This window comes from Gossypium hirsutum, chromosome A03 (assembly GCF_007990345.1).
Source record: "Gossypium hirsutum isolate 1008001.06 chromosome A03, Gossypium_hirsutum_v2.1, whole genome shotgun sequence".
Lineage (NCBI taxonomy): Eukaryota > Viridiplantae > Streptophyta > Magnoliopsida > Malvales > Malvaceae > Gossypium > Gossypium hirsutum.
In genome coordinates, this window is record NC_053426.1 from 27,003,699 (window position 1) to 27,021,856 (window position 18,158).

Here is an 18,158-nt window from a genome sequence, read left to right on the forward strand (position 1 = left end):
GATGAATATGCTGTAAATTTGAAATTTATGGTAGAAAATAAAAGGTTGTTGATAGATAAACAACTTTTACAAAGTGATTTTTGATGAAAACGTGATTCAGGGACTAAAATGTAAAGTTGTGATGTAACACCCCTTACCCGTATTCAACGCCGGAATAGGGTACGAGGCATTACCGAATTTATCACACAAATAAACATACAATTTTAGGTTATACATTGCATCCAAATTAAAACTTTTTGCATTTAATCATAATGTCCCTAATTCAAGCCTACGAGGCCCAAAACATTCTTTGGAAGTGGTTCGAGACTAAACCAAGAACTTTAGAAAATTTTACAAAACTTTGATAATTTTTCACTAAACAGGGGTCACACCCCGTGTGGATATTGGACACGCCCGTGTGGGCAGGCCGTGTGGTCACACATGCCCGTGTCCCGAACCCGTGTAACTCTCTGTTTGTCACCCAAGAACAAATTGAAGACACACGCCCGTGTCCTAGGTTGTGTGGTTGATTTAAAATTTATGATTTTTCATTAAATAAGTGTAGGCTTCACATGTCCGGGAAACACGCCCGTGTGCAAGGCCGTGGTCCTCACACAGTTGAGAAACACGGCCATGTCTCTGCTGGTGTACTCAATATTAGGAATTATGTTTTACAAAAATTAGGGTGCAAGGGACACACGACCTATACACATGCCCGTAGGGCAAGTCGTGTGCCACACATGGCCTAGACACACACTGGTGTGTCTACCCATGTGAACAAAAATAAGGATATTTACCAAGCCATTTTGTCACCGTTTAATGCACACACCTACATAACATAACTTACCAACAATCTAAGCATATACATACAACCAACATCCACAACCAAGACTGTAATGGCCTAAATTCAAAGTTATCGGAACAGTGGTTTCGTAACCACAAATCTAATTTAAAGAGAAATTTATTTCAATACTTTTGCATGACAATTGATATGATAGGAAATCGTATGAAAATATTGATAGAAAAATTTTACCGATTTAGTGGTTAGTTAGAAAAAAAATTATTGAAGTAATTGGGTAAAAACAAGGTATCGAGACCTCTATCTCGTAAAACTGAGTCGAAAATAATTTTATAAATATTTATGAAATGTTAGTAATGTGGTATTAAAATTTCGATAGGAAATTTTAATGTTTGGGTAGTCAATTAAATGAAAATGACTAAATTGTAATAGGTGTAAAAGTTACTAGAATGATTAAATAGCTTAAGAGTCTAATGAGAAAGGATTTAAAAGGAAATTAGACCCAAAATTTATTATGGCTGGACAGCAAGGGCATGAAATCAGCAGGAAAATTGATAAATTAAGGGCAAAATTGGAATATTGCAAAATTAACTAAATAAAGCTAGGACTAAATAGGAAATATCTAGATTTCTCTTCATTTCTCTTCAATTACAGCAGCTAAAAATGCCATAGGAGGGTTCTCTAAGCTGGTATTCCATAATTTTTCACCAAGTGAGTTAATCCTTGCCTTTTTCTTGTAATTTTTGTGTTTCTAAGACTTTTACAACTAGGTCCTACTATTAAATTCATTAGTTTTTTATTTCATGGATGAAATTGAAAAGTCACCATGGTTGAGTGCTGTAAGTTTATGATGAAATAGAATGAAATTAAAGCTTTAATTTGTTTATGAGATGATTTTATTAGGTAATTTCAATAGAAATTGATTTTTATGACCTAATTGTGAAAATGCTTAGAATTAAAGTCTATTGCTGATATTCTGATTTCTAAAGGTTTTAAACTAGTTTAAGGTGATAGAATGAAATGTTAATTGAGAAAAATCAGCTCAATTGAGAGGCTAATTGAGTAGGGATGAAATTATCATTTATTAAAAGCTTAGGGGAAAAATGGTAATAAACAGCTTGCACAAAAACAGTTTGGACAGCAGCAGTAGACTAACTTTGAAAAATCACCATAAATTTTAGAAATCGAATTAGAAGATGAAAAAAATATGGAATTAAAGCTTATTGAGTCTAGTTTCTTATAGAAGAAATAGTGTAAGAAATGGATTTTTAAATTTTTAGATATAATGAATTTTGTGAGACAAGGTCAGAATGAATTCGGGTTCCCCTGTTCTGAATTTGAAAAATCATAAAAAATTGAATAAAAATAATTATGGGCTTAAATTTATATTTATATAATCCTGAATGAGTATATTTTTAAAATAAACAAACAATAACATCATTTGAATCCTGTATGAAGAGAATATTAATTTTTAGTGAAGAAGGGTCAGAACTGTTAGACAGCAGAACAGGGGTTACTTTAAAGAATAAACTGTACTAATTGGCTAAACCAAAAATTCTGAAAATTTTATGGTAAGAAGATATATGAGTATAGTTTTAGGAAAAATTAACAAATCTAAATTTTAAGTTCTGTAGCTCGAGTTATAAATAATTTAGTGACTATAACTCAAATAGACAGCTTTGAATAAACTATAAATAATAATAGTTGAATTATAGAGAATGTTGCATATGAACATGAAATGTATTAAATTGATAAGTAAATTTATTTATTTAGATCTAGAAGATTCAAATACGAAGCTAGATCGAGGAAAGGAAAAAGTTCAGGATTAATAGATTTTTTTTACAAACAAGTATCAAGGTAAGTTCATGTAACTTGAGTTATATTCTTAAATGCTTGAAATGCATGTTTTTTTATATGAATATGATTTGAATGTTCATTATATGGAAATTAATTAAACATTGATATATTTGATAAAATGGGAAGAAATCCTGGTTGAATGAAAGGAAAATTCGATGGATCTCTGAAAAGGAATTGACGGTAAAAAGGATCTAGCCCGGATGGGTGATCCTATCTTGATATAGCCCTCCCGAAGAATATGTGTAAAATGGATTTAGCCCGGACGGGTAATCTGAATTAGGGTCTGAATTTAGCTTGGACTGATAATTCAGATCCTCATTAGAGTAATTGTTGTTGCAGGGGATTTAGCCTGGACTGGTAACCCCGACAATACTTTATGAGTTTATATTGCAGGGGATTTAGCCTGGACTGGTAATCCGACTGCAAGGTTGAGGTTCGCGGGAGTGTGCTCTCTGAAATGGAAATGTGCGCACATGAATATGAATTGACGGACCCAGAATTGTACACTAAAAGTGTACCTATGAAAAATCCATTGAAATTCCGATAAATTCAACGGGATAAATATGGAAAAATAATAAGGAAATGGAAATCATGGTATTGATGAGCTCACCAATCATGGTATATATTATTGGTACATGGAAATTATTGTACTAACTTGAATGTTGAGTTTGTGCATGTTAGGGTAATAATGCATTGAATGGATATAGGAATGTTTATTGTATTGTATTGAAAATATTAGGTAAGTATAATTCTTGTTACATGAGCTTACTAAGCACGAAGTGCTTACCCCGTTTCCTTCTTCCCTATTTTGTAGTGCTAAGAGCTCGGAGGTCAGATTTGGTCGGAGACACATCACACTATCAACCTCAGGATTTCGGTATATAAAGAAAATTTATTTTGGAAGTCAATGGCATGTATAAGCTAATAAAGTAAATGTTGACGTGAAATGAATGTAAAGTTAGCCATTAGTATGGTTAACAAACCTGGTTTTGGGTATGTGATGACGTTATTTTATAAATATGCATGAATTTATCTTGAAAATATGTTGAATTGGATTGGTTGATGTGGATTGTTTTTGGTTTAAAATTTCAAGGAAGGTTAGATATCTATAAAGGGGTTATATTAAGTTAAAAAAAATTTAATTCGTAAACTCTGGTAATACTTCGTACCCTATTCCAACAATGAATACGGGTAGGGGTATTACAAAGACATCAACACATCATTCATGAAATGCATCATTATACGAATATACTTATGACTAATATTAGCTCATTTCAAATAGCCTTATTCAAAATGAATTATTAACCAATATAAGCTAACATATTTGGCCAAATCAATTATGACACATAACAAAATGACAATGTAATGCCCCTAACCCGTACCCGTCACCGGAGGGTTAAAGAGTATTACTATATACAAAAGGGTCATATCAAGATAATTAGGTATAGTGATTCATTTCTTAAGTTCAATTCACATCAGAAATTTAAAACATTAATTAAATCTCAACCACACATTCACATTAACATTTGGAACACATACAGTAACTTATCAAGCCATTTTCGCATGGCTAAATATATATACATCATCAAAAAGATAATTATTTAACAACAAAAAGTTAAGCCTATACATGCCAATATCAAAATTTAACTACTAGAGTACCAAAAAGCTTAGATAGTGTGGACGACTTTGACTTTGAGATCCCCGAGACCGTAGTGACGAACAAAATCTACAAAATAGAGAATTAAGGCAACAAAGTAAGCATTACTATGCTTAATAAGTTTTAAGTATTTCAACAATTAAAACATGTCACTTAAATCGAACAATGAATATTACCAAACTCATATTCTAATTACAATCACTAGGCTGAATATTCACAAGTATACCACACATAAAGACTATTAGCCGAATATAAATTCACAAAGAAATTTTCAGCACATGCTTCACTTTACTTTATGGCTCATACAACTAATTTAATTCACATATTTTCATATAATGGCAGACATCGATCGAATAGGTCATTTCTCTTACTCATAGATATATTAATCATTCATACAATTTTATCATTGTTTGATACTAATGACTCACTTTGCAATCAATTCACATATCAGTATATAATACGTACCTGGTCATTTCCATGTATCATACATATTCGATAATAGTTTGCTTTGATCATTTGAATTTGAAATCTCATTCGAATCACTGGCGTTAAGCCTGCTAGGTTTCAAAACCCGAATCCAGTTACTAGCACAAAGCTTGCAGGACTTTAGGCCCGGATATAGTACCAGCACTAAGCCTGCGGGATTTAACCCGGATATACTTTACCAGCACGAAGCCTGCGGGATTTAACCCGGATATATATTACCAGCACTAAGCATGCAGGATTTAACCCGGATATACTTTACCAGCACGAAGCCTGCGGGATTTAACCCGGATATACATTACCAGCACTAAGCCTGCGGGATTTAACCTGGATATACATTACCAGCACTAAGCCTGCGGGATCTAACCCGGATATACAATATATCGAGAGCTAAGCATATTTATCCACATGATAATTCGGCTCATATAACATGTCACATTTGTACTTCACTTTCTTCATTCGAGTAAAAGCATCCAACAAACATTTTCAATATAACTTTCGGTTCAACACTTTTACGCAATAACACATAACCATTTCACTATCTCAGCTTAACTCCTAATATCCATTCGATTACATTCCATATACTCAAGTTATTTATTAAACAACCTCATTCAAGTAGAGACAATAGATTGCAATTCATTTATCATGCTTATCTCATTACATCAATTATCTAATAATTATAATTACTCAAAACTTACCTCGGATCTTTTTGAACAGTTGCAGATAGGCTATTCGATCGCTTTCTCCTTTCCCTTATCTGGTCTAGTTCCTCTTTGCTCTTGAGCTTAATTTAAACAAATGAATTTGTTTAATCATTTCGAACATCAAAGGCCTTTTAAAGCACTTAACCCTTATACTCAATAATGAAACCAAACCATATACCTAATTATTTTATCACATCACCTTAAGCACACATATTAACTATCATACACCCATTTCAGATGCCAAGTTACAATGAATAAAATACATACACACTAATAATTTAATTACTCATTTCGACCTTATAGGGTAACTTCAATACATCATGTTTATGCAATTTGCCATACACGTACCACATATTTAACAAGCCGAAATTACTCTTACATATTATTTAAGCATGTATATCACCAATCGATTTCATCATATATATTTATAAATTCACTTAAACATAATATCAATACAACACATTGAGCTCAAATCATTATTCAAGTTCCATTTCGGCTAATACACATATAAACACTAGCAACTAAATATTAACATTTGCATTTCACCATAATAGCCAATTGCCATTAAGAAATTAAGCCACAATTATTCAATTTTACCAAGCTTCAATCTAATTCAATCTATAATAGTTCATAACACATTTAAAGCACATACATTACTAAATTTTATTCAAGTCCACAATCGGCCATAGTACACCCAACATATTAGCCGATTTCCTACTTAGCATCTAATGCACATATATGCTTAATTTGTTTAGCTCAACTTCACCTATCTAACATTATTCATCAAAAGAACATGAAACAACAACCATTTAACCATCCTTAAAAACAAGCCACAACATTTTAATTTCATCTTATTACTCCTAATGACCGAATACACATACACACATATATATAAAAAAAACTCAAATAACACAAAAATCTTCTTTCCAAAGTGCATAAATACATATACATACGGCAACTTCCATTCTTACCTCCCAACAATGAATTCAACTTATTCAATTAAGCTAATTTAACATATAAAAACATCTTCCAAAAACTCATCAAATTAACACAAATTTATCTACTTCCCGAATGGTTTCATTTATTCAAGAATTCATGAATCTAAACTATGGGTTAACTAGACTATACACTTATCAACTTAATCTCATAATCAATTAAAATAAAATCACAATGCATACCTTTAAATTGGAATAGCCATGGCCGAATGCCTTGGTTTCTTTTTCAATCTTTTATTTCTTAGTTTCGACAATGAAGAAGAAAGATGAGCATTCTTTAATTTTATTTTCTTTACCTTATTTTACTAATTATTATTTTATTTCAAAATAATGCAAATTCCTTTTATAATATTTAATTAAACATATATTACCCATCAACAATCATTATGGCCGGCCACCATAATCAAAAATTAGATATTTGACATGCAAGTCCAAACTTTTTGTGACATGCATTAATAGACCCCTTTTAAATTTACCTATCACCTTTCACAATTATTTCACATAAGTCCTATTTAATAATTTCACATACAAATGACAAAATTAAAGCATGAAACTTTCACATATGCATGTACACATATAATAAGCATAGAATATAAAAGTTAATTATTTTTATAACTCGGTTTTGTGGTCTCAAAACCACTTCCCGACTAGGGTCAAATTAGGGCTGTCACAGACCAAGTCCCCTATACATGCCATAAATCAAAATGTTGAATTTATTGGGACCAAAATAATTGTTGATAGTGTGAATGGATCTCCGACGATCTCCAAACCTCGAGCTAGCTTCGTGACACTATAACACAAGGGAAAGAAAGGGTAGTAATCTATATAGCTTAGTAAGTTCCTATGCGAATAATAAGCATCATAACCATGCATTTAACATACAATCAACATGATGAGGATTGACATGAACGTTATCAAAATCTCATAGTCATAACTTACTCAATCATAATCCTACCAAGAGTTCATTACATATCGAGCCCATTACTTATGAGTTTTACGTACATACCAGTACCAACTCGCAACATAACCATATCTTTTTTCAACTTTGACATTCCCGTTGAACATTCGGAATATTAACGGATACTCGAAAATCTTGCACATAATGGCCATATACGTAGCTGAAGCTACCTCATATCTCATAATACATATGGGCTCGTTTTTTAGCTATTCATGGGCCTGCTCACACAAGCTGTCAGTCAGGACGTAGCTACACAGTGTTGCTCACACAAGCTCTCAGGTATCTACAACACATGTCAGACTACTATAACGCATAGATTTGTGCAAGTTACACAGTTGTTATTAAGTAATAAGTAAGTATCGAGTCATCGTCTCCATAGGGATTGTATTTGTGCTAAGTCACTTAATTTGTAAAATTATATTAACAATTTGATAAATAAAAACAATATAATTGAGAAGTGACTAAAAATTAAGTATATGAAACTAAATGCAATGATCCCTAATGTAAATTATCCTAAGTATGCAAACTATACGAATGAAATAGATTTTAGCAAAATTAAACACAATTTGCAACAATTATAACATAAATAAACTAGGAAAATTACTTTAATTAAACTCAATTTATTATCAACATGCTTAATAATATTCGGAAAAACATTTCATGGCAACTCGATCTTTCATGAGTTTGGAAACCACATTAGGTCCTTTCGGAATCCTTTACTTAGTAAATACGCATTTTACTGATCCTTATTTACTAAGGGTTTCTTAGTATTCGTGCGAGATAACAGGGACGTGCTAGGTTTGAAACAGTTTAATCACACAAATCTAAAAACTATGCAGATAACATAACCTGGTTAGGGTTGTTATGCAACCTACAATTTAATCGGGTTAGGATTTAAATTGAGCATGCACATTTCAATTATGCATCCACTAGTCGCCGTCTGGTTAGGATCGCTCAGCTAATTCAGGTGCATTTCAATCACGTATGAACGAAATACAGACTTGATTTTAATTGAAAACATGATTGATTGAGGCATAAACATTTTAAACATGAATCTAATAAATATTATTTAATCAAAGCAATCATCCTAGCTTAAATAAAATTAAGCTAACATTGTTGTAAACAATAACAATAAACGCATAGCAAACATCTTTTAATTAAATTAAAGAAAAGAAATATTAAACCCAATTCATAGTGGTTGTCACCCAAGACTCTGACTGACGAGGCTCCTTCATTCCTTTGCTTCACTCCTTTGCTGATGACTCTCCAAGGTGGCCAACCAAGGGTTCTTTAAGAGGCTCAAATGTTAAAATCTTTGTAAAAAGATGATGATAGGCGTAGGGGAAAAGAAGAATGCTAAGAGAATTTAGAGAGGAGAGAATGATGAATGATGAGGGATGAGTAGAAATATGAGAATGACGTCTTATTTATAGGTGAGGAGAGGGGGATAGTTTATTAAAAATAGGAGTTTTCATCTTTTGAAGCATCTTCCATGGGTGGTCAGCCAGAAATTGAGGAATTTGAGCTGATTTTTTCTTGATTTTTGGTCAATTTGAGTGCCACAACAAGTCAGGACTGAGACTCGGTCAAGTGCAAATCTACAGGTAAATCTCTAATTTCTTCAAATATTCAAGGACCTTGTACAATTAAACCAAAAAGCGGTTTATGGACGGTTTTGTAATCCAGCATAGCTATCAGACATGTCCAAAATAAATCAACAAGTTAGAGGACCAAAGAATAAAATTTATCCAATTTAATTAATTAATTTAAAACCCAAATTATTAATGAAATATTTTTAAATTAATTATTAAATATAATTTTATATTTTGTTATTTAATTTAATCATGCATGGCCCACTTTATGTCTTAAAAATATAATATATTCAAATTAATATAAAATAAGCCATTTATTGCATGAAAACTATATAATAAAGCATAAAATCACATTTTAATAATTTCTATGTCCTAATTTCATATTTTCACATATTTCATTAATTTATTAAACAATTACTTAGTTTTAACAACAATTTTAAGTAAAAAGGTGATAAATTACATAGGAAAAATCTTATATATTTTTTCCATTTACAACTACCCAGCCACTGTTAAGACGTACGAGACCAGCACCTAGATTACATAATCGCATATACACATGGGTTCCTAGTGACATGTCACTCGTTTCCTATTCTAATTGTGTAAGTAGCGTCAATATTTGTCTCATAATCATGCATTAATAACTTCATGCTCATCAATCTTCTTTATTAACAAGTAATTCATATGCAAACATTCCTTAAGATTATACTAAGCTTCAAAATTTGCCAACATGAATCATAGTTTGCATGTATGTCATAGTCATAGATAACATTCTTCATTCAACATAATTTCCTATCAATCAAACAAACAATCACAAGGCTTATTTATGATCTTCATATGTTTAACTTAGGACTTTCTCTCCACTATTGTAGGTGACATAATCATCAAATCAATAGGTCTTTTATAAGGTTGTAATGGGGCTTAGTAAAAGGTAGGATTTTAAGAGATGGGACATTTCAATTTTAGAAATCTTAACCTTTAACTTCGTCTTGGTTTTTTCATAATACAACCTTTTTCTTTAAGTGAACCTTTAACTTTTCTTTGCTCTTTTTTCTTTTAAGCATGAACACATACATCTTTATGAAAACTTCCTCAACTGTTGATTACCAAGACAACTTTAGTTAAGATAGGTGCACAAAATTAGGATAACTTTAAAAGATGGTAATGTGGCTTATAATGTAGGTTCATTGCAATAAATAGGCCTTTAAGCTCAAAATTTCAGTTTCAAGGGTCAAATATCATAGGGTTGGCTTGAAAAGTCTCAAACAATCCAAAGAAATAGTGCCTATATCATTTTAGATTTTTATGTCCCCTAGGACTTCGCCTCAAGAAAGTTACTAAGTCAATTCTAAAGATATAAACCTTCATGCATGTCTAATCTCAAAAGAAACTAAGTATTCATGGCAAATATTCTAAGGATAAGACCATACAAGCATTCCATTCTTCATGATAACATATTTTCACTCAGATAAAATCATCATTCATACTTGCATACAAACTATCTTATTAACAAAAAATATCTCTAAACATTCATTTACTAAAACATACTTATGAAAGAAATGATTGAAACATACTTGAAAAAAAAATTAAAGTTTGAGCAATTTATTTGCCTTACCCCCTTTAAAAAGAAGCAATGTCCTCATTGCAAGAACAAAGTAATGAATGAAAACTGAACACCAAGTAAGGTTGTAAAGAAAGAGAGGTGAGTCATTAAGACTGCTTAAATACCAAGTCTTTTTCTTTCTAAAGAAGTGTTAAGTTTATTCATGCTTGCTATGTTTTATTCTGTAGAAATTAAATCCTAATTACGAAAGAAATAAATTCCTAAGAACCTAAAAATAAATAAATAATAAGATAAGAGTCCTCCCTTTTATTTTCTTGACTCATTCCCCTTGTCTTTTTCAACTTCATCTCTGCTTGCATCGTCTATATCTTCCATCCATGTCTCAAAGACAGCATCTGGGAACTCAAGAACAAAATTATTAGAGATATTCTTAAAAGAATTTTGAATTGAGTCATCTCTAATTTTTGTATATTTCCAGTAAGTTTGTTGTTGATTGTGCATGAACTTGCACATATCTATCAAAATTGACAACTTTGATTTCCTTGAAGTATTTGCAGAAGTCGACATGGGAGTTGTATATTCAGGTTCAACACTTAGCTTGACTGGTTCTTCTTCTGGCTCAAATCTTGGTTCAGGAATGTTTGGTTCCTTATCAGATTCTTCCTCTTAAGTGTCTGTAATTGAATTAGCTTCAGTCTCAGTTTTGTCTGTTGACTCCTTGGTATCTGGCTCAGTTGGCTCTTCTTGCTCGCCTTGATTCAGCTCATGCACCCTCTCTACTAATCTTTCAAGATCATAATTTGAAATACACCCTTGATCATATCACCCCTTCATATTTGCTTGTATTTTAACAAGGGCCCTTATGCAAATTGAAGTGATTAATGATGGGACATAAGCACTTCCTGCCTTCTTTTTTCCCACAATCGTGAATCTCTTTGAGGATAATTTTCCCAACATTAAAGGACTTTTCTGTCAAGATTGCATATAACAAAAGCATTCGTTCCATCGAGATGGTGGAACTATGTGAGATAGGCTAAAACTATAGCGAACGAAATAAAACCATACCTTTTCTACTGGTTTTAAGTATTCCCTTCGACAAGAATGACTCCTATACTTTCTTATAATCCATTGGGATCCCGGATTTGTCACAACATCAAGCACTTATTGAAGAAAATTCTAATTGATGTTGTTCATCATAGGGTAGTACTCATCTTCTTCAACATCAAGTAAATTAAACAAATCATTGATGGACCTAGAAGTAAGAGGTACATTTTTCTTTCAAACGATGACCTCAGTAGCATCTTGTGTCGTCAAACTTGCATATAAGTCTTGAACTAGTTCATCATCGAAAAGTGAATGAGCATCACAAAATTTTTCCCACTTGAGAGCATTGATTATCTTTCTAATTGGAACTAGAACAACCATTAAATCATTACTCTTCAAGTTAAAGCCTTTTTTCGGCATCATAGGTTGATGCTTGAAAATTGAATCAAATCTCTCTTTCACTTCTTCATTGATCAAAATCGAGTTTTCAGGAGTAGTCTTTGATGATCTAGTTCTTTTGCAAGACATGGTATCTTTTCTCGAAAATTTGACAAAGTTTCTGCTTACTGGGAAGAAGAAAAATTGACAAGTGGGTAGAACTTGATACGACAGAAATTTTGCGATGGGAAGAATGGTGCGGTAGCGACAGTAATGTGCGGCAGCAACAACAAGGTGTGGCAACAGCAACAGCTATGTGCAGCAGCAACGATGGTGCTTCGGCAATCTCTTTGCGGCAGCAATAGGGAATTTTGGCAAAAAGGGAAAAAGAACTAGGGATTCTTTTGGGATTTTGGGTTGACAGCACTAAAGGGAGATTTTAGGAATTTTTTAGGTTGTAAGCAATTATTTGAGAGATATGACAATTAGTGGGATGGAGAGGGGTTTATATAGGGAAAAATTAGGGCAATATGTAGCAAAAAATTAGCTACATTAGGGTTACTTGGGCGGCAAGTAATGGGAGTAGCGGCACTAGGTATGGATTTTTCCCTCCTTTCTGCTATCTTGGGCCTGAAATTTAGATTGTATATTTAGGCTTACTCAAGAGAAAAAAAAACTAATTAGTACTTGGGTCAAATTTGACCCCCTTTAAAAATTAAAAATTTAAACAAAACAAATTAAACTTAAAAATTTTAAATCTCAATTAGAAAATTTCTTCTCAATAAATTACATTAAATTAATTCCCAAGAAAGGTTGGGGGGCTCACAGCAGTCCTGCTTAAGTTCCAATCTCCTTAGACAGAATTAATTAAATGTACTAAATTAAGAAAATAAATTCTAACTATTTATTTATTTACAAAACAAGTTCATGAAATATCAAAGGTCTGTTAATTTGAACGAGGATTCAATTCGCTTAACTTCACCATCTCAATAATGTTTGAGACGTTTACCATTAACTTTAAACGTACCTCCGTGATTGTCATATAATTCAACAGCTCCATAAGGATACACTCGGTAGATGGTATAGGGTCCTTTCCATTGGGATTTAAGCTTCCCAGGAAATAACTTCATCCTTGAATTAAACAACAAAACCTTCTGACCTTATTTAAACTCGCGAGGTTGTATATGACTATCATGCCATCTTTTTTATCTTTATTTACACATTTTCGCATTCTCATAGGAAAACAACCTCAACTCTTCCAACTCATACAGTTGTAACATTCTTCTCTTACTGGCTTCCTTAAGATCAAAGTTCAATTGCTTCAAGGCCTAGTGAGCTCTATTCTCCAACTCTAATGGCAAATGACATGCCTTCCCAAAAACTAACCGATAAGGAGTCATTCCTAACGGTGTCTTAAATGTTGTTCGATATGCCCATAATGCATCATTGAGCCTTCGAGATAAATCTTTTCTGCTATGGCGTACTACCTTTTCAATGGTACCTTTGATTTCAAAGTTCACTCTCTCAGCTTGCCCATTAGACTAGGGGTGATAGGTAGTAGCAATCTTGTGCTTCACATCATATTTTTCAAGCAACCACTTAATCCATTTGTTCACAAAGTGAGAACCTTCATCACTAATCGTAGCTCTTGGTGTCCCAAATCGTGTAAACACATGCTTATGTAGTAATCGCATGACTTCCTTAGTATCATTTGTAGGGTATGCTTCAGCTTCAACCCACTTGGATACATAGTCCACAGCAACTAAGATGTATTTGTTCCCATACGAAGAAGGAAACGGGTCTAAGAACTTAATACCACATACGTCGAATAATTTAATCTCCAAAATGTTTGTTAAGGGCATATCATTCCTGCTTGATATATTCCCAGTCCTTTGGCATTTATCACAATTCTTCACATAAGCATAAGCATCTTTAAATAGCGTAGGCCAAAAGAAACCTACTTGCAAAATCTTTGCTGCAGTACGTGAACTACCAAAGTGTCCTCCACTTTGAGATGAATGGCAATGATACAAGATCTCAGCAATCTCACTTTTAGCTACATACTTTTGGATTATATTATCTGCACACTATTTAAACAAAAACAAATTCTCCCAAAAATAATACCAACTATCATGAAGGAACTTTTTCCTTTGTTGGTATGTCATTTCTCAAGGAATTATTTCACATTGAAGATAATTGGAAAAATTAGCAAACCAAGGTGTTTCATGAATTCTTCTTACCTCAAATAAGTGTTCTTCTGGGAAATTCTCTTTGATAAGCACACATGATTGAGTTACCTCATCTTATTCCAACCTCAACAGATGATCAGCTATTTGATTTTCGACACCTTTTTTGTCTTGGATCTCAAGGTCAAATTCTTGGAGTAAAAGGATCCAAAGAATTAGCCTTGGTTTTCTATCTTTCTTCGTGAGCAAGTATTTAATGGTCGCGTGGTTAGTAAATACTTTAACTTTGGTACCCATAAGATATGAAAGGAATTTGTCAAAAGCAACAACTATTGCAAAGAGTTCCTTTTTAGTTACCGTATAATTGAGTTGGGCTCCCGTCAAAGTTCTACTTGTATAGTAAATAAGGTGAAACACTTTGTTTCTTCTTTGACCTATCACAGCTCCAATAGCATAATCACTTGCATCGCACATCAACTCAAAAAGTGAGTTCCAATTAGGTGTAACGATTATTGGGGCTAAAATTAATCGTTTCTTTATATATTCACAAGCTTCCAAACATGCTTTGTTGAAATCAAACACTGCATCTTTCGCTGACAACAAACACAACGGTTTAGAAATTTTCGAGAAATCTTTGATAAATCTTTAGTAAAAACTGGCATGGCCTAAGAAACTTCTAACTCCTTTCACATTCATTTGGGCCGGTAATCTTTCAATTACATCCACCTTTGCTTTATCGACTTCAATTCATTTCTTTGAGATTTTATGTCTTAAGACAATCCCTTCCTTAACCATAAAATGACATTTTTCCCAATTAAGGACAAGATTCGTCTTTTCGCATCTCCTTAGTACCTTAGCCAAATTATTCAAAAAAATACCATAAGCGTTACCAAAAATAGAAAAATCATCGATGAAAACCTCAACAAAATTTTCAACCATATCAGTGAATATTGCCATCATGCATCGTTGAAATGTTGCAGGTGTATTACATAAACCAAAAGGCATTCGCCTAAACACAAACGTACCGTATGGACAAGTAAAGGTTTTTATATGTTGGTCCTCTCGAGCTACAACTATTTGGTTATATCCCGAATAGCCATCTAAAAAACAATAAAATTCATTACCTGCCAGTCGATCTAACATCTAATCTATAAAAGGCAACAGAAAATAGTCCTTCCGAGTGGCTTTGTTCAACTTTCTGTAATCAATACAGATTCTCCAACCAGTAACAATTCTCGTTAGAATTAACTCGTTACGCTCATTTTCAACAATCGTGATTCCACCTTTCTTTGGCACATACTATACCGGACTTACCCATGAACTATCTGAAATAGGATAGATGATTCCTGCATCTAACCATTAAAGCACTTCCTTTCTCACCACTTCTTTCATAATAGGATTGAGCCTTCTTTGCCCATCAATTTGAGCTCTTTCACCTCCTTCTAAAATAATTTTATGTATGCAAAAAGAAGGGCTTATACCTCGAATATCAGCTATGGTCCAACCAATTGCTTTCTTAAATTTCTTTGGAACAGTAATTAGTTGCTCCTCTTGATCTTTCGTCAGTTATGCTAAAACAATCACAGGCAAAGTAGAACAGTCACCTAAATAAGCGTATTTCAAATGGTAAGGAAGTACCTTTAGTTCGAGTTTAGGTGGTTCTTCAATTGACAACTTGGGTTACATAATTCTCTGACCTCTAACTCCAATGGTTCAAACCATGTGGATTGAATAAAATTTCTCGGATTGGCTTCCATCAAAGCCATGTTTTCTTCACCTTCTTCATCCTTCAAAGGGTCAAGATCTAAAACTTTCTCCAATGGATCTTCTACAAAATTTATTTCTATAGAAATCAAGGTTTCTATCTCTTCCATAACTGAACACTCTTCTTCCGGATCGGGAAATTTCATCGCTTTAAGAATGTTAAAGGTTACCTGACAGTCTTGAACCCACATGGTGAGTTCATCTTTCTGCACATCAATTAACGTTATTCCCATGGCTAAGAAAGGTCTCCCATGGATGATCGGCACTTCCTTATCAACTTCAAAATCTAAGACAATGAAATCAACAGGAAAAATAAATTTATCGACTCTTACCAAAACATCCTCGATCTTTCCCTCGGGATATGATAAAGATTGATCCGCTAGCTGAAGCGTCACAATTGTAGGTCTTACTTCACCTATCCCTAGCATCTTGAAAATAGACTTAGGCATCAAGTTAATACTTGCTCCTAAGTCACACAAAGCTTTACCACAGTAAGATTCACCAATGTTACAAGGTATAGTAAAGCTTCATGGGTCCTTCAATTTTGGTTGCAATTTGTTCTACAGGAACGCACTGCATTCCTTTTTCAAGGAAACAGTCTCATACTCACTCAGTCATTTCTTTTTAGACATTATATCCTTCATAAACTTCACATAATTTGGCATTTTTTCTAAAGCCTCCACCAACGGAATATTGATGTATAACTACTTTAGAACATCCAAAAACTTCTTGAATTGCACCTCCTATTTTTGCTTGTGTTGCTGCAATTTTTTTGGATATGGAGGTGATGAAACTTTCGGTTGAATTGGATAACTCTTCTGAGTAGGTAAATCTACTTCCAAAGAAGATGTTAAAGTATCTGAATTCACTAAGTTAGGATTTACCTTGTCAATCTTTGCAGATTCTGATTCTTTTTGTGTAGGAATGTTAACAGCTGGATGATTCTTTTCAATGGGATTATCTTCGACATCAATCAATCGGGGTTCCAGAATTTTACCATTTCGCATTGCCACTGCCTTGATATGTTCTTTACCCAAATTTCTTAGATTCTTAGTATAGCTCAGCAAGGTTCCTTGCGGTCTATTACGAAGCTCTATAGCTAACTGGCCCATTTAGTTTTCTAAATTTTTCAGTGTTGCTGCTTGGCTTTGGATCAAGGCGTCATTCTTTGCCATGTACTCTTTCAACAAGTTCTCCAAACTGTTTGATGCCTCAACTTGAGGGTTTTGGAGCTTGCTGATTAAACCCTTGGGATTGGTTGGGTCTATGCTGCAATAAGTTGTGGTTCAGTCCATTTCCTTGGTTGCTCCAAGAAAATTTAGGATGATTACACCATAAAGGATTGTAGAAGTTGGACTGGGGTCCATGTCCACTTCTATTTTGATGCTGGTTCCCCATATAGTACACTGACTCGAGATTTGATAGACAATTCTCAAAAGAATGACCTTCCCCATAATACACACAGGAAACTAATTCGAACGGACTTGGTGGCTAAGCAACAAAATTATTAGCACTATTAGTGGTAAACTGTTTTAATATAGAGGAAATAGACGATACCTGAGCTGATAACGAAGTGAGGGCGTCAACTTCATGAACTCTGAAAACACGTCTTCCTAAAGCTGTTTGATTTGTTGGCCATTGATAGTTATTACTCGCAAACCTCTCGATGATCTCATAAACCTCATTATAAGACTTAGAAAAAATTGCACCATTCACAGAAGCATCTACCATCAATCTTGTATGTGCATTGAGACCATTATAGAATGTCTCCAACTAGATACAATAAGGAATCCCATGATAAGGACACTGATGAAGTAACTCTTTGAATCGCTCCCAAGCCTCATAGAAAGACTCATCATCCAATTGTTGGAAAGTTGTGATCTCGTTCCTCAACTTAGCGTTTTTGCTAGACGGGAAATACTTAACCAAAAATCTCTCTGCTAATTCTTGCCATGTAGATATAGAACTTGGTGGCAATGAATTGAGCCATGCTCGTGCTCAACCTCACAACGAGTACAGAAACAACTTCAACCTCATTACGTCTTCAATCACACCGGCTATCTTGAATAAATCACTCACCTCCACAAATAATCAAAAGTGGAAATGTGGATCTTCTATGGGCATACCACTAAATTGGCCCACCATTTGGAGCATTTGAAACATCACTGGTTTCAATTCAAATTGGGTTGCCTCAATATTTG

General features: G+C 33.5%; 1 protein-coding gene and 1 non-coding gene across 2 annotated transcripts in view; both read left to right on the forward strand.

Annotated features, from left to right (window-relative positions):
• Nucleotides 1-12,372, forward strand: part of LOC121217894 (uncharacterized) — a 69,498-nt gene extending 57,126 nt beyond the window's left edge. Inside the window, exon 5 of the mRNA XM_041094478.1 lies at nucleotides 12,204-12,372. Coding sequence (XP_040950412.1) covers nucleotides 12,204-12,372 — 169 coding nt within the window. The remainder of the gene's footprint in view (nucleotides 1-12,203) is intronic.
• Nucleotides 12,373-17,746: 5,374 nt separating this feature from the next.
• On the forward strand, nucleotides 17,747-17,853 carry LOC121225509 (small nucleolar RNA R71). Its single transcript, XR_005923384.1, has one exon. It is a non-coding gene; the product is annotated as a small nucleolar RNA R71 (small nucleolar RNA).
• The last annotated feature ends 305 nt before the right edge of the window (nucleotides 17,854-18,158 follow it).